At 38.3% G+C, this 21,900-nt stretch overlaps 1 protein-coding gene across 3 annotated transcripts in view; it reads left to right on the forward strand.

Moving 5' to 3' along the window:
• NSUN6 (NOP2/Sun RNA methyltransferase 6) overlaps nt 1-21,900 on the forward strand; it is an 86,991-nt gene that overhangs the window by 36,863 nt on the left and 28,228 nt on the right. For all 3 annotated transcript variants that reach the window (XM_066232434.1, XM_066232433.1, XM_066232431.1), the window contains 3 exons: nt 2,560-2,641; nt 13,345-13,464; nt 21,671-21,815. In XM_066232434.1, coding sequence (XP_066088531.1) covers nt 2,560-2,641; nt 13,345-13,464; nt 21,671-21,815 — 347 coding nt within the window. The remainder of the gene's footprint in view (nt 1-2,559; nt 2,642-13,344; nt 13,465-21,670; nt 21,816-21,900) is intronic.

A 21,900-nucleotide genomic window follows, 5' to 3' on the forward strand; every position in this document is an offset into this window, starting at 1 on the left:
GGTGAAATAAGTATTTTTTGTGGTTCAAGGAAAATTAAAACCAGTGTAAAAAAATATCTATTAGCATTATAAGAAGAATTTTTTTTTTGGTTTAAATAAAACTGGAAAATTACTTAACCCACACCTCTAATGAGTCTTTTTGTTTTGTTTTGTCTTTTGTTTTTTAGAAAAAAAAGTCTGTTAGGTAACAAATGCTCAGATAAAAGGTGTTTTTTTTGTGGCAGAGACACAGAGAGGGACAGATAGGGACAGACAGGAAGGGAGAGATGAGAAACATCAATTCTTCGTTGTGGCTTCTTAGTTGTTCATTGATTAATTTCACATATGTGCCTTGACGGGGGTGGGGGGAGCTACTGCAGATCAAGTGACCCCTTGCTTGAGCAAGCGACCTTTGGCTCAAGCTGGTAAGCCGTGCTCAAATCAGATGAGCTCGTGCTCAAGCTGGCGACCTTGGGGTCTTGAACCTGAGTCTTCCACATCCCAGTCCGACACTCTATCCACAGCGCCACCGCCTAGTCAGGTGATGAGTTTTAAGTAAGCAACCAGTCATGCTATAATTCAAATAATTTTACTTTTCCTTTTGAATTTCATTGATTTGAAATATTTTCATCTTGGAGAATGATATATTTGATAAAGTATGAAATATATTAACCTATCCAGATTTTTAAGAATATTCTAATTTTGTGAAAGGAAAAGCTATGAATTCAATATAAATTAAAAAAAAAATAATCAAAGTAAATGTTATCAGAAAGCTAACATTCTCATGAATACTTGTGGTCAAAAATTAATGTTTGGATTTATTCAACCAAATTAAAACATAGTTAGTTTTAAATCATCTCTGATTGCAACTGGCTCTAAATAAGCCCACAGACAGTTTCATTTCTTATTTTGCTTAGTATTATCAGCCAGTTATAGAAGTTCTAGGACTGCTCCATCACTCCAAAGTTGGCAGCTGTTATAGACATGCTGAAAGTTATGAATTTCTCCATCCAGGCAAAAGCATTCAGAACAGGCTTTCCTAAGATGTGCCACTTTGACATGTGAATAATTTTGGCTAAAGGTAAATGAGACGCTATAGGCTGACAAGAATCTTTTACCTCTCCCTTTAAGAATTTACATTAGGAGCTTTGCCCATAATAATAGTCATTACCAGGAATAACTTTTTTATGACCTATCTATATGGCAGGGCAGACTTCTAATTACTGAACATCTGCTCTTATTGTCCTGTGAATGTTCTGTGGATGACTTTTCCCCTCTGAAGGCCCATGGTGCCTCACTTCATCCTCAGCTCAGAATGTCATATGCATCTCCTTACCCTTCTGGTGTCTGAATTTCTCAGGTGTGTTGGGTCTCTGACTCTCATGTATATGGGATTCCCATGCATGCCTATATAATTAAATTTGGTTATTTTTTTTCTTGTTAATCTAATCTGTCCCATGTAGATTTCATTATTAGACCAGCTGAAAGAACCTTATATGGGTAAAATGTCTTACTCCCCCGCATAGGACTGGATCACACCTCTGATTCCTGGAATAGTTTTTCATGTTGTAGCAATTTGGGTTTATAGGTGAAATTAATTCTTCTGAAGAAACAGGTTATTGGATTCTCTAGTTCTATTTAGCAGTACTTTCCAAATGGCCAAGAACAAAGATTTTATTCTCCTTAGAAAGCTTTATGAATATGAAGAATAAAGCTTAGATCTTTTGTGTTTATCTTTGGTTCTGTAATAGGAGATTGATATTTTGACTGCCTCCTATAATTCATCATAAGTGGTATACTCTTCATTCTCTACCTTGTTTGATTTGGTAGTTCCAGTAACTGTGCCAGCAGACTTTTCTGAGCAATGTTTTTTTTGTTGATGGGAGTAGGAAGCAGCCATCTCTCAAAAAAACTGTTGATTTTACACCTGGTGTCAGTTATGCTGTTATGATTTCTTTCTCTGCCTATGTAAAAAAAAGTGTGCTTCCATAGCAGAAAAATGCTACATGTGCACCTTGCTTCTTATTTATATTCATTAAAAAATTTAGAACCAACTTTACTAGTATTCAGCCAGTAAGTTTACACCCTTTGTTTCTTGAATTCCAGTTGAGTTGAACCATTTATAGATTCATAGAGATAGATTGATTAATTTACTAACAGGTTATCCTTGATATCTTGTACTTTGCATTATTATATGGAGATACATATAATAAAAATATTTTTTAAAAGTATGTAATCCCATACCTGAGCAATAATTGGTTTAACTTATTTGTCATGTCAAATAGGAGCTAGTCAAAGGGGTAGCGGATGTTCTTTGCTTTTCATTTTACTTATTTCTGCCCAAAGAAAAAAACTTACGTAACTTTATCCCTTTTAGTTCTCCTGATGGCCTTCTACTGCAGGTAAAAATCAGAAACAATTTATTGGACTATTCTGAGTATCTTGGAGTTAAGTAAAATGCGGTTTTTAAAAGTCAGAACAGCTAATATTTGACAATGCTACTTGTGTATGTTGCTAGAAATGAAGTTTGTGTAGACAATGTAATTTATACAGACTAACATTAGATTTCCTACTTTTCAGAGGTATAGGCATAAGAATGACTGAACCAGTATATCTCAGCCCTTCGTTTGACAATGTACTGCCCAGCTACTTATTTTTACAGGTAAGTAATTGTAAAAGAAAAAATTTTACCTTGGCCGATTGGCTCAGTGGTAGAGCGTCGGCCTGGCATGCAAGAGTCCCGGGTTCAATTCCTGGCCAGGGCACACAGGAGAAGTGCCCATCTACTTCTCCACCCCCCCCCCTTCCTCTCTGTCTCTCTCTTCCCCTCCTGCAGCCGAGGCTCCATTGGAGCAAAAAAAAAAAAGATGGCCCGGGCGCTGGGGATGGATCCTTGGCCTCTGCCCCAGGTGCTAGAGTGGCTCTAGTCGCGACAGAGCGACGCCCTGGATGGGCAGAGCATTGCCCCCTGGTGGGCGTGCTGGGTGGATCCCGGTCGGGCGCATGAGGGAGTCTGTCTGACTGCCTCCCCTGTTTCCAGCTTCAGGAAAAAAAAAAGAAAAAATTTTAGTAACATTCAAACATACCACAGTGAATTGTTTGAAACCTAAGGGTGTTTTTGTTTTTTTTTTACTTCTATTAACATGCTTTTTTGTGGTCTAGATATATATATATATATATATATATATATATATATATATATATATATATATATATATTTTTTTTTTTTTTTTTTTTTTTTTTTTTTCCTGAAGCTGGAAACGGGGAGAGACAGTCAGACAGACTCCCGCATGCGCCCAACCGGGATCCACCCGGCACACCCACCAGGGGCGACGCTCTGCCCACCAGGGGGCGATGCTCTGCCACTCCGGGGTACGACCAGAACCACTCTAGCGCCTGGGGCAGAGGCCAAGGAGCCATCCCCAGTGCCCAGGCCATCTTTGTTCCAATGGAGCCTTGGCTGCAGGAGGGGAAGAGAGAGACAGAGAGGAAGGAGGGGGTGGGGGTGGAGAAGCAAATGGGCGCTTCTCCTATGTGCGCTGGCCGGGAATCGAGCCAGGGTCCTCCGCACGCCAGGCCGATGCTCTACCGCTGAGCCAACCGGCCAGGGCCATATATACAATATATATATATATATATATATATATATATATATATATGTATTTTTTATTTTTATTTTATTTATTCATTTTAGAAAGGAGAGAGAGAGGGAGAGAGAGAAACAGAGAGAGAGGAGGGGGAGGAGCAGGAAGCATCAACTCCCATATGTGCCTTGACCAGGCAAGCCCAGGGTTTCGAACCGGCAACCTCAGCATTTCCAGGTCGACGCTTTATCCACTGCGCCACCACAGGTCTATATGTATTTTTTAAAATTAATTTTACTAGAGTGACATCAATAAATCAGGGTACATATGTTCAAAGAAAACATATCCAGGTTATCTTGTCAATCAATTTTGTTGCATACCCATCACCCAAAGTCAGATTGTCCTCCATCACCTTCTATCTAGTTTTCTTGTGCCCCTCCCCCTCCCCCATTTCCTCCCCCCCACCTTGTAACCACCACACTCTTATCAATGTCTCTTAGTCTCGTTTTTATGTCCCACCTACGTATGGAATAATGCAGTTCTTGGTTTTTCTGATTTAGTTATTTTACTCAGTATAATGTTATCAAGATCCCACCATTTTGTTGTCAATGATCCGATGTCATCATTTCTTATGGCTGAGTAGTATTCCATAGTGTATATGTGCCACATCTTCTTTATCCAGTCTTCTATTGAAGGGCTTTTTGGTTGTTTCCATGTCTTGGCCACTGTGAACAATGCTGCAATGAACATGGGGCTGCATGTGTCTTTACGTATCAATGTTTCTGAGTTTTTGGGGTATATACCCAGTAGAGGAATTGCTGGGTCATAAGATAGTTCTATTTTCAGTTTTGTTTTTTTTTGAGGAACCACCATACTTTCTTCCATAATGGTTGTACTACTTAACATTCCCTCTAACAGTGAATGAGGGTTCCTTTTTCTCCACAGCCTCTCCAACATTTGCTATTACCTATCTTATTAATAAAAGCTAATCTAACAGGTGTGAGGTGGTATCTCATTGCAGTTTTGATTTGCATTTCTCTAATAGTTAATGAAGATGAGCATCTTTTCATATATCTGTTGGCCATTTGTATTTCTTCCTGGAAGAAGTGTCTGTTCATGTCCTCTTCCCATTTTTTTATTGGATTATTTGTTTGTTTGTTGTTGAGTTTTATAAGTTCTTTGTATATTTTAGATATTAGGCCCTTATCTGAGCTGTTGTTTGAAAATATCATTTCCCATTTAGTTGGCTGTCTGTTTATTTTGTTGTCAGTTTCTCTTGCTGAGCAAAAACTTCTTAGTCTGATGTAGTCCCATTCATTTATTTTTGCCTCACTTCCCTTGCCTTTGGAGTCAAATTCATAAAATGCTCTTTAAAACCAAGGTCCGTGAGTTTAGAACCTATGTTTTCTTCTATGTACTTTATTGTTTCAGGTCTTATATTTAGGTCTTTGATCCATTTTGAATTAGTTTTAATACAAGGGAACAAACTATAGTCGAGTTTCATTCTTTTGCATGTGGCTTTTCAGTTTTCCCAGCACCATTTTTTGAAGAGGCTTTCTTTTCTCCATTGTGTGTTGTTGGCCCCTTTATCAAAAATTATTTGACTGTATATATGTGGTTTTATTTCTGGACTTTCTATTCTGTTCCATTGGTCTGAGTGTCTATTTTTCTGCCAATACCATGCTGTTTTGATTGTTGTGGCTCTATAATATAGTTTGAAGTCAGGTATTGTAATGCCTCCACTTCGTTCTTTTTGTTTAGGATTGCTTTGGCTATTCGGAGTTTTTTATAGTTCTAAATAAATCTGATGATTTTTTGCTCCATTTCTTTAAAAAAATGTCATTGGAATTTTGATGGGAATTGCATTAAATTTGTATATTGCTTTGGGTAATATGGCCATCTTGATTATTTTTATTCTTCCTATCCAAGAACAGGGAATATTCTTCCATCTCATTGTATCTTTTTCGATTTCTCTTAACAATGGTTTGTAGTTTTCATTATATAAGTCCTTTACATTCTTTGTTATGTTTATTCCTAGGTATTTTATTTTTTTTGTTGCAATCGTGAAGGGGATTATTTTTTTTTAGTTCATTCTCAAATGTTTCATTGTTGGCATATAGAAAGGCTATGGACTTTTGTATGTTAATTTTGTATCCTGCAACCTTACTGTATTGGCTAATTGTTTCTAGTAGTCTTTTTGTAGATTCTTTGGGGTTTTCGATGTATAGGATCGTATCATCTGCAAAAAGTGATACCTTTACTTCCTCTTTTCCGATGTGGATGCCTTTTATTTCTTTGTCTTGTCTGATTGCTCTGGCTAGAACCTCTAGCATCACATTAAATAAGAGTTGAGACAGTGGACAACCCTGTCTTGTTCCTTATTTAAGGAGGAAAGCCTTCAGTTATGTGCCATTTAATATGATGTTAGCTGATGGTTTATCATATATGGCCTTTATCATGTTGAGACATTTTCCTTCTATACCCATTTTGTTGAGAGTCTTAAATATAAAATTGTGTTGTATTTTATCAAATGCCTTTTCTGCATCTATTGATAAGATCATGTGGTTTTTGTTCTTTGTTTTGTTGATATGGTTTATTACGTTAACCATTTTACGTATGTTGAACCATCTTGAAATTCATCCTTGAATCCCGCTTGATCGTGATATATTATTTTTTTAATATGTTGTTGTATTCAATTTGCTAGTATTTTGATTAGTATTTTAGCATGTATATTCATTAGAAATATTGGTCTGTAGTGTTTTTTTTTTGTGCTGTCCTTGCCCGGTTTCAGTATGAGGATTATGTTGGCCTCATAAAATGTGTTTGGAAGTATTGTTTCTTCTTCAATTTTTTGGAAGACTTTGAGTAGAATAGGAACCAAGTCTTCTTTGAATGTTTGATAGAATTCGCTAGTGTAACCGTCTAGGCCTGGACTTTTATTTTTGGGGAGGTTTTTAATAGTTGTTTTTTTTATTTCTTCCCTGCTAATTGGTCTGTTTAGGCTTTCTGCTTCTTCTTGACTCAGTCTAGGAAGGTTGTATTGTTCTTGGGATTTATCCATTTCTTCTAGATTGTTGAATTTAGTGGGATAAAATTTTTCATAATATTCTACAATTCTTTTTATATCTATGATGTCCATGGTGATTTCTCCTCTTTCATTTTGGATTTTGTTTATATGAGTTCTTTCTCTTTTTTCCTTGGTAAGTCTTGCCAAGGGTTTGTCAATTTTGTTGATCTTTTCAAAGATCCAGCTCCTTGTTCTATTAATTTTTTCTATAGTTTTTCTGTTCTCTATTTCATTTATTTCTGCTCTGATTTTTATTATCTCCTTTCTTCGGCTGGTTTTGGGTTGTCTTTGTTTTTCTTTTTCTAGTTCCTTAAGGTGTGAAGTTAAGTGGTTTACTTGGGCTCTCTCTTGTTTGTTCATATAGGCCCGAAGTGATATGAACTTCCCTCTTATCACTGCTTTTGCTGCATCCCATAGATTCTGATATGTCATATTGTCATTTTCAGTTGTCTGTGTATATCTTTTGATCTCTGTGCTTATTTCTTCTTTGACCCATTCATTTTTTTAAAAGTATGTTGTTTAGTTTCCACATTTTTGTGGGATTTTTTTTCTCTTTTTTGCAGTTGAATTCTAGTTTCAAGGCTTTATGATCAGAAAATATGCTTGGTACAACTTCGATTTTTCTGAATTTGCTGATGTTGTTTTTGTGACCCAACATATGGTCAATTCTTGAGAATGATCCATGTACACTGGAGAAAAATGTATACTCTGTCACTTTGGGATGAAATGTCCTGTAGATGTCTGTCATATCCAGGTGCTCTAGTGTTTTGTTTAAGGCCAATATATCTTTATTGATTCTCTGTTTGGGTGACCGATCTAGAGCTGTCAGTGGTTTGTTGAAGTCTCCAAGTATGATTGTATTTTTGTCAGTTTTTTTTTTATAAATAAATTTTTATTAATTTTAATGGGGTGACATCAATAAATCAGGGTACATATATTCAAGGAAAACATGTCCAGGTTATCTTGTCATTCAATTATGTTGCATACCCATTACCCAAAGTCAGATTGTCCTCCAAAACCTTCTATCTAGTTTTCTTTGTGCCCCTCCCCCTACCCCTCCCCGTCTCCCTCCTTCTCTCCCCCCGTCCCCCGTAACCACCACACTCTTGTCCATGTCTCTTATTCTCATTTTTATGTCCCACCAATGTATAGAATCCTGCAGTTCTTTTTTTTTTTTCTGATTTACTTATTTCACTCCGTATAATGTTATCAAGATCCCACCATTTTGTTGTAAATGATCTTATGTCATCATTTCTTATGGCTGAATAGTAAACCATAGTGTATATGTGCCACATCTTCTTTATCCAGTCTTCTAAATTTTTTTTCACAGTGATTAAAGCCTTTAAGCAAACTCTTGGCCAATACAGCAAGAATCCATAAAAGAGTAGTGTCCTTAACATGTTCACCAAGTCCAAGTTGGCACCATCACCATGCCAAATCCCTGAAAAATGCAACCCAACCCCAGTTCAGTCTGTTAGGAGCTGTCACAAGGAGCAGGAGTCCAGAAAATGTCCACATCCAGGAAAAGTCCTCATGGCACTGGAATTGTCACAATTCTATACTTTGCAGCTCACGTCCAAGTTCCAATGACCGATGCTTCTAGCTGGTAATGATTTAGGTAGACTGGAAAAGCCATCTGCAGCATGTGTGGAGATGGAGCTTCTGTTCTCCTCTGCCTGGAGAGATGAGATCAGGTTGTTTTTCCCTGGAGCTCTGTGACTGTGGCGTGGTAAAAAGAACCTTGGGATACACTAAGCTGGGTGGCAAAGGTAGATTCATAATAGAAGTTGGCAAAAGGGGGAAAGAGAGCTCTAAATTAGGAGTAGGTCCCAGCCTGAAATATGTGTGGGGCATTGAGGTAAGAGGAATAGAGGGAACACTATATATTAAACAAAGCAGCAGAAAATGGAACTATCAACACCCACAACAGAGATCTTGGAGGGTCAGTTTTTGTTTTAAGGTCAATAAATAGCTGTCTTATATATTTTGGTGCTCCTTGGTTTGGTGCATATATATTAAGAATTGTTATGTCTTCTTGATTCAGCGTCCCCTTAATCATTATGAAATGACCATTTTTGTCTCTGAGTACTTTTGCTGTCCTGTAGTCAGCATTATCAGATATGAGTATTGCTACGTCTATTTTTTTTTTTTTTTTTATGTTATTTGCTTGGAGAATTGTTTTCCAGCCTTTCACTTTGAATTTATTTTTATCCTTGTTGCTTAGATGAGTTTCTTGTAGGGAGCATACAGTTGGATTTTGTTTTTTAATCCATTCTGCTACTCTGTGCCTTTTTATTGGTGAGTTTAATCCATTTACATTTAGTGTAATTATTGACACTTGTGATTATTGCCATTTTATACATTGCTTTCTGTTAGTTTTGTGTCTTGTTTGATTCTTCTCTTTCATTTTTCTATCTTTTGTTTTTATTTGGTTGTATTCCATACTTCTTTCCTCTGTTGCTATCTTTTTTATCTCATGTGCTTCTCTGGTGGTTTTTTCAATGGTGGTTACCATTAAGTAATGAAAAGGGTTCCTACCCTGTTCATCGTAGTGCACTTTCTTGTGAGTACTTTTGTACTCCATCATCCTTTGCTACTATTAATCTCCATCGTCCCCCCCCCCCCTTTTTCTGTTGTCACAGTTTAAATTTGGTTTTATTTTGTTCTTGGTGGAGCTTTTACTTGTTTTGTTTTGTTTTGTTCTTTGTATCTGGTTGGAAAACCCCCTTGAGTAATTCCTGGAGTGGGGGTTTTCTGATGATAAATTCCCTCATCTTTTCTGTATCTGTGAATGTTTTTATTTCTCCTTCGTATTTGAAGGATAGCTTTGATGGGTATAGTATTCGTGGCTGAAAGTTCCTCTCTTTCAGGACTTTAAATATTGGGGCCCACTCTCTTCTAGCTTGTAGAGTTTCTGTTGAGAAAGCTGATGATAATCTAATGGGCCTTCCTTTATATGTTGTATTCTTCTTTTCCCTGGCTGCCTTGAGAATTTTTTCTTTGTCGTTGGTTTGTGCCAGTTTCATTATGATATGCCTTGTAGTAGGTTTGTTGGGGTTAAGAAAACTCGGAGTTCTGTTTGCTTCTTGAATTTGAGGCTTTAGTTCTTTCCACAGGCTTGGGAAGTTCTCATCTATTATTTGTTTGAATATGTTCTCCATTCTATTTTCTCTCTCTTCTCCCTTTGATCTACCTATTATTCTTATGTTATTCTTTTTGATGGAGTCAGACAATTCCTGTAGGGCTTTCTCATTTTTTAAAATTTTTGAGTCTCTTTCTTCTCTCTGTTGTGCCTCAAGTTGCTTGTCTTCTATTTCACTAATCCTACCTTCTCTCTGGCCTGTTCTATTAGCTAAGCTTGTTACCTTGTTTTTTAGCTTGAGAATTGAGTTTTTCATCTCTGTTTGATTTGTTTTTATAGTTTCAATTTCCTTGGTAATATATTCTTTGTGTTCATTGAGTTGTTTTCTGAGCTCCCTAAATTGCCTTTCTGTGTTTTCTTGTATATCTCTGAGTATTTTTAGGATTTCTATTCTAAATTCTCTGTCATTTAATTCCAAGGTTTCCAATATATTAAATTTTTTCTCCATAGATTTTTCCTCATCTATCTGTGCTACCTCTCTGTCTTTTGTATCCATGATATTTGATTTCTTTTTCTTTAATGGCATCTGAGGGTGGTTTTGTTGATAGTATTAATGAGAATTAATAAAGAATAAAAAATCAAAATAAAAAAGAATAAATTAAAAAAAGTATTATCCTCTCCCTTCCTTGAGACAAGTTTGTGGTGAACTGTGAATTATACTGTGCTAAATAGAACAAAAACTACCTTTAATGGAGGGCCTGAGTTGGGGAGAAGTGATAAAGGGGCAAAAAAGTGGGTATGGACCCACAAAATGCAAAAACGGAAAAAATTTGGGTCAAGAATAAAATGATTTGCTTTTAGGTGATGGTTGACTAAGAGATATGATAGGAATAAAAGGGAAACAGGAAAGAGGGGGAAAAATTAAAAAATTACTATTTAGTGGAGCAAGAACTAGATAAAATGGAGAGCCAGGGTTGGGAGCACTGCTAGTGAGTTAAAAAAGTGAAGTAAAATACCCCGAAACCACCACAAAGAAAAATTTGAGTCCCAAATAAAGTAATTTGTTCGTGATTGAGGATTGAATGAGATTGAAAGTAAACGAGAAAAGAAGAAACTAATATAGAGGGAGAAAAAAAAAGGAAAACACAAAAAGGAGAAAAAAGAATAAAAGGAGAGAGAGAGAGTTAAGGGTTTTGGAGTGCAACCCTCAGAGAGAGAAAGGATGAAGAAAGAAAAGATAATGGAAGATGTAACACTTATGGGTAGTGTAGTTCAAGGGGAGGAGAGAGTAAGACCAGCAGAGAATTAAATGACCAAATTGGAACAGGAAGAAAATAATCAAGACAAGAAGATAAGAGAAACAAACGAACAAATATAATAAAATGGGATAGGTTATAAAGTCTGTGGATTATTTTTGATTTTGAGAGGTTATCTTCTTGCTTTTTCTTTTCTCTCCCTCTTCCTGGTCGGTGATTCTGTACCCTGGGTTCTGCCCCTGTGGCATGCTTAGGTAGAGATTTGCAGTTGATAAGTTTCTATGGCGATGTCATATATTGGGCTTCAGTCTCGTTGGCAGTCGAGGCTCATTAGCATTTGCAGGCTCCGCCAATGAGATAGTCCGTATTCCCAGAGCCTCTCTCCTAGTCTTTCCTTCCTGAATTATTAGCCTGATGATCCAGCTATGGGGGTTGCTGCTGCCTCTGCCTGGAGATAAGAGGCTCAAAGAGCTGGCAAATCCCCACTCTATTCCCACTCAGCGCAGGGCTCTGGGTAAGTCTCAATCAGTCAGAGCCGCTAGCATAATCAGGTGGGGCTTCCACCCACACAAAGAGCTCTGACTCTGCCCCTCTGTCCGGGAACACGGGCACCCACTCCTGGGGGAATCTCTCACTATCCGTGCTCCCTGACCAGGATATCAGGCCAGCTGCCTCTCACTCCGAATGAGACCCCTGCCTGCACAAAAAAGTTCCAGCATAGGGAATTTCGCTCCCACTCACTCCCCATGCGCTGCTTTTTCAGGGCTCACGGGCGACCCCTAGACTCCAATTTCGGCCCACAGAAAGGCCTCTGACTCTGCCCCCCTGTCCGGTAACACAGGCATCCACTCCCAGGGCTCTAGGAGGAATTTCTCGCCCAGTATCTACACACGCTGACCAGGAGATCGGGGCGGATGGCTGTCCCAAGTGCCTTTCTTTGTCTGGGTTTGGCGCGAGCATTAGCTTGTGTTGACTGGGTTGCCACAAGCACAGTTTTTCCTTGGCTTGGATGTCTGTGCCGCAGCCTGATTCGGACATTTGTGCCACAGTCTGGTTCTATTCACACCCTATGCCCGCCTTAGTTCTTATACTCTCAGTCCCAGTGAAAGCAGCCCTTATTTAGGTTAGTGAGGAAGGCGGAGTGTTTCTTCCTCCTATTTCCTTTGGGGTTGATTATATAGTCAATTTTCGCTCAATCATACTTCGCGTTTACTGTGGAACTTCTGGAGGCTCCAAGGATAGATCTTTCTGTCTCTGGTTGAAGATCTTGTTGAATTTTGGGGGAGATTTATCGGTATCGCTCCTTACGGCACCATTTCTCTGATGTCATCCCGAGAAGCCTAGATATATTTTTTTCCTGTCTACCTTTAGTTAAGCAATAAGAAAAAACTTTGTAAACATTCTTTTTTTTCCCCAACTGATTAATTACCTTTTTACCCTTTTTGCCTAAATGTGCTTTAATATAAAGCTTATTATAATTGTTTTTCATCTCAAAATATTAATCTCTAAGTAATACATGCATTTGCTATATATATAAGTATTCATTTATAACTTTGAATAAGATTTATATGGTTGTACTAGTAACAGATTTTTGTCAGGTGGTTATTTATTGTGATGCTATAGCAAATGATTTGGTTTGCCAAGTATTTTAAAATAATTACCTTGCGATATTATTCTGTCTTATTTAAGACTGTCATCTTGTAGTAATAGTCATATGCAATTAATACTAAAAGTGATTTAATATAACTTAATTACTGATGAAGGTATATTTGAGTTGTATAATCTCATAATATATTTCTGGGAGTCTATCAGAAGTAGCTAAGATTTTCTTTACATTTTACTTTTCTCCTACCAGAATGTGGTGGTGGTGGGAAGACAGGAGCACAAACATGCCTGTCAGGGGCACTCACAGCTAGGACTAGTAAAGCTGGGATTTTAAAATGGAAGTTAGATAATGAAGCACCTGAAATTGCAAATTCTTATACATTTTCTAGGGGAAAGATTCAGTTTTGTCACATTTCTAAGGGGTCCTTCTCTGGTCTCTAAAATATTGAGAACCACTGAATTGAGAAAGAACAATATGTGGGTTTTTTTCTGAATTATTTGGAGAAATGCATCGTATGTGTGTGTGTGTGTGTGAGAGAGAGAGAGAGAGAGAGAGAGAGAAAGAGAGAGAGAGAGAGCACGTGTGAGAGAGAATTACCTATGGTATCATAGGATGCTTTAGTAAACTGAGAATTTCTACTATAGTTAAAAAAAAAAAAGTACCCTTGGCAGAGGATGCTGAACTGTATAATATCCAAGGTTTTCTATGTTCTCTGATTCTGAAATTTAAATTGATTTGCACTCATTGATAATTAATATTTTTTCTTATAGAATTTGCCATCTGCTGTTGTAACTCATGTTCTGGATCCTCAACCTGGAGAGAAGATTCTAGACTTGTGTGCAGCACCTGGAGGCAAAACAACACACATTGCGGCGCTAATGCAGAATCAGGTGAGACAGTCTTCACCGTGCTGTGTCACTGTATTGTGTGTTTCAGCAATGAAGGGGGAACCACATATCATTAGGAAACATTATGCAGACATTTGTAATCTGATTTTTCTTTTTGATGAGGAAAGTAAAGTTTGTATGTTAATGAGAAAGATATACATCAGTGTTTTTCAACTGCAGGTCCACAGAGTGGAGTTCTGTCCTGTTCTTTCATTTGGGACAAGTTTGTTTCTTATTTCAGCTGACTCCCTGTGTTTGTTTCCATGGATTGGGTAGATCCACTATGTCTCCTGGTCTTGGCAGAGTGGCCTTAGGTAGTAGCTGTCCTATGGGTCCAGTAGCACACTCTCCCTGGTCACTTGAACTGGCTGCTCCAGTGGTACCCCTCATGTGGATTGTGTGTACCCTCCTATTGTAGTTGAGCCTTACTTGCTGCTGGCACATCAGTGAGTGGGGTAGTGGGGTTGACTCAGGCTGACTGGCTTTGAGGGCTGGCTGTGACTACAGTGTGGGAGCTGTTATACAGTGACTGGTCTCAAGAAGTGAGTCACTTTAACCAGGATCTTGTGCTGTTCAAGTCTGCCCCTCATTTATGTTGCTTGTAGAGCTGGTCGTGTATTGCTCTGATGTGGTCTGAAGCTGTCCACTAGGTGTTTTGGTTCTGGTGCAAGCTAAGGTCAATCCTTACTTATTTCAGGCTTTGGGCCTCTTGGTAGGATCTATGAAGTTATCTGTGTTTGATTGCTGCTCATGCTGGGCTTGGGCGAACTTAGGAGAGACTATGCTCCAAACAGGGTTCATTGCCACTAGTGCCAGGTTGAGATCCTTTTGTGGGCACCATAATGTGACCATTATTCCATGCTTGTGGCTGCTTACTTGAAGCTATGTTCCTGGCCAAGTGTGGCTGTTGCTTATGCCAGACTTGGAGCCACCTGATAGGAGTTACAATGCAAGTCAGGTCTAGCCACTCCTGTGCTGGTCTTGGGGTCATTTAGCAAGACCTACAAGACACACCAAGGCTTCTGGTTGGGCTTTATTCAACGTTTGAGAGATTTTGCAGTTTTTAGTGTGATCCAATGCAGGTCACCTGTGTGGAGTAGCTGCTGGAAGAGGCTTGGCATGGGGTTGCATGTTGGGTGGGAAGGGGTCTTGGGGAATCACCTAGTTGGGGTGAACTGTGTTAACCAGGTTAATGGAGAGCAGAATTGATACCTTGCTGTATGGATCAGATAAGCACTCAATAAAGGAACAGTAGCACCTGAAAACATTGGTCTCTCTCTAGAGAGAGTTGCTCTGTCCCCTGTTCCTCCACCCCTCACCGTGAAGCTAGTTTAGTTTCTCTGCATATGTCCCTGGCACTTTTTGAGCTGTTACCATTATAGGAGCCTAGAGTGAATGAGATTGCGAATGAACAAATTTAGGCCCCTTCAGAGGAACAGCTGAGTCTGCAGCAGCCCCCATCTCTCACTCTGGTGCAGTCTCTACTGGTTGAGAGTCTCTATTGTTTTTTTAGCAGGTATAACCATACTTATATCTGACAATACTGATTTAAAGACAACAAAGGTAACAAGAGACAAAGATGAACACTTTATAATGATAAAGAGGACACTATATCAAAAAGAAATAACATTCCTTAATATATATATGCACCAAATCTGGAAGCATAAAAATATATCAGACATCTGTTAACAGAACTACAACAAGCTAGAGACAAAAACACAGTCATAGTTGGAGAGCTCAACACACTATTGGCAACTTTCGATAGATCATCCAAACAAAATCGTGAAGAAACATTGACCATAAAGAGCACACTAGACCAAATGGAAATAATTAACATTTACAGAACATTTCCTCCCAGAATGTCAGATTATATGTTTTTTTCCAGTGTACATGGGACATTCTCAAGAATAGACCAAATATTGGGCCGCAAAACTAGCCTCAACAAATTCAAGAAGATTGAAATCATAGTAAAGAAACCCACAAAAATGTTGAAATTAAACAACATACTTCTAAAAAATGACTGAGTCAAAGAAGAAATGAAAGCAGAGATCAAAAGATACAGACAAACAAGAATGATAACATGACATATCAAATTTTCTGGGATGTAGTGAAAGCATTAATAAGAAGGAAATTTATATCATTACAGGCTTATATCAATAAAAAAGAGAGATCTCAAGTAAACAACCTAACATTACATCTTAAAGAACTAGAAAAAGAACAAAAGCAACCCAAAGTCAGAAGAAAGTAATAAAAACTAGAACTAAGTGAAATAGAGAACAAAAATATTCTAGAAAAAAATTAATACAACAATGAGGTGGTTCTTTGAAAAGATCAGTAAAATTGTTAACCCCTGGCTAGCCTCACTAAGGAAAAAAAGGAAAAATGACTCATATAAGCAAAATTCGCAATGAAATAGGAGAAATTACCACAGACATCATAGATATACAAGGACTAATATTAGAATATTAGGAAAGATTATATGCTACCAAATTCAACAATCTAGAAGAAATGGATAAGTTCCTAGCACTATACAATCTTCCTAGAATGAGTCACGAAGAAGTAGAAAACCTAAATATACTGATAAGCAGTGAAGAAATAGAAACAACTATCAAAAACCTCTCCAAAAATAGAAATCCAGGACCAGGCGACTATACTAGTGAATTCTATCAAACATTCAAAGAAGATTTGGTATCTACCTTTCTCCGTGTTCCAAAAAATTGAAAAAGAGGCAATATTCCGTAACACATTTTGTGAGGCCAACAAAACCTTGATAGCAAAACCTGGTAGGGACAACACAAAAAATGGAATCTACAGACCAGTATCTCCAATGAATACAGATATAGAAATCCTAATCCAAATGCTACCAAATTGAATACGCCATTACATTAAAAGAGTAATATACTGCTTACAAAAATTAGGGGATATTTCAAAATGAATATGAAGCTATAAAATATCCCTAATTTTTGTGAGCAGTGTACATCGAGTGGGATTCATTCTAAGAGCACAAGGATGGTTCAACATACGCAAATTGATCAATGTAAATACACCACATCAACAAAACAAAGGACAAAAATATAAATAGTATGATTCTATCAATAGATGCAAGAAAAGGCATTTGATAATATATAATCTTCAGCTTTTTCTTCTCTGGGAAGATTCTTATCTGTCTTTTGATTCTAAATAATAGTTTTACTGGGTAGAGTAATCTTGGTTGTAGGTCCTTACTATTTGTCACTTTGGATATTTCTTGCCATTCCCTTAAGAGAAATCAGCTGACAGCCTTATGGAAGCTCCCCTGTAGGTAAGTAATTGCTTTTCTCTTTGTCTTTAACTTTTTTTGCATTTTATTATGGTGTGTCTTGGTGTGGACCTCTTTCGACTCCCTGGTTTGGGACCTTCTGTGCTTTCTAGACTAGTATGAATATTTCCTTCACCTAGTTAGGGAAGTTTTTCATCATTATTTTTTAAAATAGGTTTTCACTTTCTTGGTCCCTCTTCTTCTCACAATAATCCCATGATGCAAATGTTGATACAATGTTTGAATGATACAATGATGCAAATGTTTGAAATTGTCCCAGAGGCTCTTTATACTATCTTCATTTTTTAAAATTCGGAAATTTTTTATTTCCTTATATTCCCAATCACTAGTTTGATTTTTGGCTTCATCTACTCTACTGTTGGTTCCCTGTAAGTTATTTATTACAGATTGTGGATCCTTCATTTCTGACTGGTCTTTTAATGCTTATAAGGTTCTCACTAAGTTTATTGAACATCCTTATAATCATGTTTTGAACTCCTGCATCTAGTAGATTGCTTATCTCTATTTTGTTTCTTTTTCTTGAGTTTTGTTCTGTTCTTTCATTTGGGACACGTTTCTTTCCTCATTTGGGCAGCCTCCCTGTGTTTGTTTCTATTTAATAGGTAGAGTTGCTACCTCTCCTGGGCTTGATAGAGTAGCCTGAAGTAGTAGGTGTCCTGTAGGATCCAGTGACTGAGCCTCTCCAGTCACCCGAGTTGGGCACTCCAGGTGTACCCCTCCCGCCCTGTGTACACCCTCCTCTTATAATTGAGCTTGATTGCTGTTTGCACCTCAATGGGATGGATCTACCCCAGACTGATCAGCTGCAAGGACTGACTGCAACCACTCACCACCAACCTCTGACCACCATGGAGTATCAGCTGTGCAGGGTCCCATCCCACAGAGCAGGACTTTCGCATGGCTCTGGTGCCCACTGTATTGGCCCCTTGAGTGTGTCACTTGTGGAAGTAGTTGCATGGTGTTGCTTCAACATGCTCTGATGTTGTTCACTGGGTGTGCTGGCTCTGGGCCGTACCAGAATGTTCAGGCTAAGGTCAGCCATCACCTCTGTTCTGCCTATGGCCACTTGGCATGAGCTACAAAGTGATTTGCAGATGTCTGCTACTTGTGCTGGCTGTGGAGGTGTCCAGGTAAGGCCAAGCTATGAACCAAGGCTGACTGCCGCTAGTGCCGTGCCTGGGTCTACTTAGTAAGTGATATAGAGCATGCTGAGGCCAGATGCTGCTTATTTGAATGATTTTAGGAAAGTCTGATATATGAGCCAAGACAAGCCATTCACATGGAAAAACCACTGGCAACAGCTTGGGTGGACTTCTGGAAATCACCAGGGCAGGACGAACAGTGTGTGAGCCAGGTTGATAGAGTCTCAGATATGGCACCTCCCTGCAGGCTGTGTGGAGGTAGGGCTCATCAGAGAAGCAGTGGCCTCTTTCAGCATTTCTGTCTGGGAGACAGCTTCCCCCAGCCCTTGCCTTGATGCTAGACAATTCAGTTCCTCCCCATGTCTCTGGTGCCTTTCAAGTTGTTGCCCTGTGGTGGAGCTCAGAGGGAGAGAGTCCTAGTTAGTTCCCACTGGTTTTCATAGCCTGATGTTATGAGGACTCCTCTTCCTGGCTCAGGTGCTCTGGGCTAGGGAGCCATGTATGGGACTGATACCCTAGCTCCTTAGGCAGTACCTCCACTGGCAAAATAATCACTCCCAATTTTTAATCAACTCACTGATACTCTTCTGCATCTCTGCTGCTCCTACCAGTCTTGATGTGGCTTTTTTATACTGTAAGTACAGGACTCTTGATTAGCTGTTCTTCAACTGGTTCTCAACAATGATTGTTTTATAGTTAGATGTTATTTTGATGTGGTAGGAGTAGGAAGGGAACACAGCATTTACTTATTCCCCTTCTTGACCTTAAGTCAATCCATTTTTTATCTGTATTGAATGATTCTTAAGACAATTAAGTGACAACAATGTTGTACAGAAAATAGTAGGAACATCTGTAATGTCAAGTTGAAATTGTACCTTTTTTTCTTTTGTTAGTGAAAAATTTAATTATCCAAAGACTTAACAATGAAAATTCACATAGGATGGGTCAAAAATAGGTTTTCAGTTTGTATAGAAAATAGTAAAATAATTAATAAATAATAATACAAGAATAAACTGTTTTGTGTACCCATAACTGTAAACCTATTTTTGCCCCATCCTGTACTTACACATTAGTATTTGGTTTTAACAACATAAGAATTTCTGGCCTGACTAGGCAATGGTGCAGTGGATAGAGTGTCAGACTAGGACACGGAGGACTCAGGTTCGAAACCCTGAGGTCACTGGCTTGAGCACAAGCTCATCCAACTTGAGTATGGGCTTACCAGCTTGAGTGTGGGGTTGCTGGCTTGAGTGGGGGATCGTAGACATGACCCCATGGTCACTGGCTTGAGCCCAAGGTCACTGGCTTGAGTAAGGGGTCACTCGCTTTGCTTTAGCCCCACCACCCCCTGGTCTAGGCATATCTAAGAAAGCAATCATTGAACAACTAAGGTGCCACAACAAAGAATTGATGCTTCTCATCTCTCTCCCTTCCTGTCTGTCTGCCCCTATCTGTCCCTTTCTCTGACTCTCTCTGTCTCTGTCAAAAAAAAAAAAAAAAAAAGAATTTCTGAAACATTCAGATATAACAGCAGAGGGATAAAACGTATAAATATGGCCCTGGCTGGTTGGCTCAGTGGATAGAGCATTGGCCTGGCAGGCAGATGTCCTGGGTTTGATCCCTGGTCAGGGTACACAGGAGAGTAACCATCATTTTCTCTTCCCCTCTTTCTACCCCTTTCTCTCTCTCTTCCTTTCTCGCAGCCAGTGACTTGATTGGTTTAAGCATTGGCCCCAGGCACTGAAGATAGCTCAGTTTGTCTGAGCATTGGCCTCAGGCGCTGAGGACAGCTCGGTTGATTTGAGCATTGGTCTCAGATGGGGTGGATCCTGGTTGGGGCACATGCAGGAATCTGTTTTACTATCTCCCCTCCTCTCATTTAAAAAAAAACACACATAAGTATAAAAAATATTTTTACTAAATTTATCGAAGTGTTAAACCTTTCTCTGCACTGTATGTGTGTTGTGAATTCTATATATGTGTTGTGAATTCATATGCTGCATATATATATGCCCTGTATATATGTATTCTGTGTGTGTGTGTGTACTTGTTCCCCTTTATTTGTAATGTGATATATGTTGTGTTTGCGTAGAGGTGTTTATTCATAGAAATTTTATTCTCTCTAGTAAGAAGCTTTCCAAATAGAGTCTGGACACTGTAGTTGTTATATTTTTGTTATGTTGCTTTTATACTGCCATGTAAACTGACCACAGAGCTTTTGCAGCATATAACAAAACATACATTCAGCCCAGGATCCTGGGATTCAGCTGATTCGTGCTAGGCTTGTTTGTGCACCTGATCCTAGCGAGTTAGTTAGGGATTCTGATGATCTTGGATGGGCTTATTCACTTGGTTTGGGTTGGTGTTGGCTTATTGAAAGTGACCTCATCTGAGACCACTAGGGTGCCCTGCCTCTGGTCCATGTGGTTCTTATCCTCTGTGGCTGAGGGCAAGGCAGAGCAAGGCCAGATTCAAGTGCTTTTCATTTCTCTGTTTGCATCACATTTGTTTTCATCCCACTGACCAACGCAAATCACTTAGTTGAGCTCAAGTCAGAATAGCAGGGTTTTGCAAGGTAAATGGCAACGGATGCGGTATGTGGGGAAGTGCACTGAAGTTATGTAATCTCGCACAGCGGGCCAGCAATGTAGAAATGAATAACCTGAGTAGAGATATCTGAGTCAGAATGAATTCTAGATTTTGTCACTGCTTTTGATTTATTGATGATTTATTTTGATAGTTAAATTTTGTGTAAGTTTACCCTCTTGTCTGTACTTTTGTAATAGTAGCCTTCAGACAGTGTAGTTACTCCTTCACTGCAGTACATTGGAACCTTATTCTTTTTGCCTACTTTTTCAGTTCAGCTCATGTGAAATGATTTTCCTGCTTGTCAAAGTATTAATCAGAACTACGTCTACCATTAAACCAGGTGTCACATTTAGGAACATTATCAGCAAATTTCTGGTATTGTAGTCTATTAAACTAATGCATAATCATGCAAAGACAGTATATATAAAGGGAATAAAAGCAAAAAAAACCAACCACTTCGAAGGGTTAATTTCACCATGTCTGCAGTATCATTTCATAATATGTTTTAAACTATCAGGTGAAGATCACAATACACTCATAAATATGACCTCTTGTCTTTATTGACTTTGACTTAAGTACAATATTACCATTTGAAATTATTTTTGAACTACATTTTATGCCAGTGTAGAACATTTTGCTGTGTGATATACAAACATATTTTTCTGTATTTAGTTGTCAGAATATATATGAATTTTATGTTTATAGCTTAGTAAATATTGAGATGAGGATTTATTTTGTAAGTAATATTTATCTGTATCTTAAAGCACTAGAGGTCGGCTGTCTCAGGACCTTAGTTCATGCTCTTCCAGAGATGAGCAAGGTACATCAAATTGATGATTTTTAATGTCTACCTCCAATAAGTGTTTTTAAGTTTCTTTAGAAGATTGCAAACATTATTTTTGGTTTTAAGTTTTATTGATTAAAAGTCACTGGGCATTATAAGAAAATTATCTGGCAAGGTTTCTTTTCTTTTTTTTTAAAGGAAAAACAATTTAAATATTTGATATAAATTTAATGTGCATTTGGTAAATGAATTAAACTTTAAAATTAGGTGTAGGAGGAGAGTGGAGAAGACCATAATTTTTCATATATTTCTCATTTTTAATAATTTTCATGATTGCTTTAGATATACTGTTTATGTTTTGTTTGTTTGTTTTAGGGAGAAGTAATAGCACTGGATAAACTATCGAACAAAGTAAAAAAAATAAAGCAGAATGCTTTATTATTAGGGCTGAATTCCATTAAGGCTTTTTGCTTTGATGGAACAAAGGCGCTTAAACTCGATATGGTTAAGGATACAGAAGGTAAGTTAAACTTTATTTTATTTTTTAGTGAGAGGAACAGACAGAGAGAGAGGGACAGAAAGGGACAGACAGGCAGGAAGAGAGA

Source organism: Saccopteryx bilineata, chromosome 5 (assembly GCF_036850765.1).
Source record: "Saccopteryx bilineata isolate mSacBil1 chromosome 5, mSacBil1_pri_phased_curated, whole genome shotgun sequence".
Lineage (NCBI taxonomy): Eukaryota > Metazoa > Chordata > Mammalia > Chiroptera > Emballonuridae > Saccopteryx > Saccopteryx bilineata.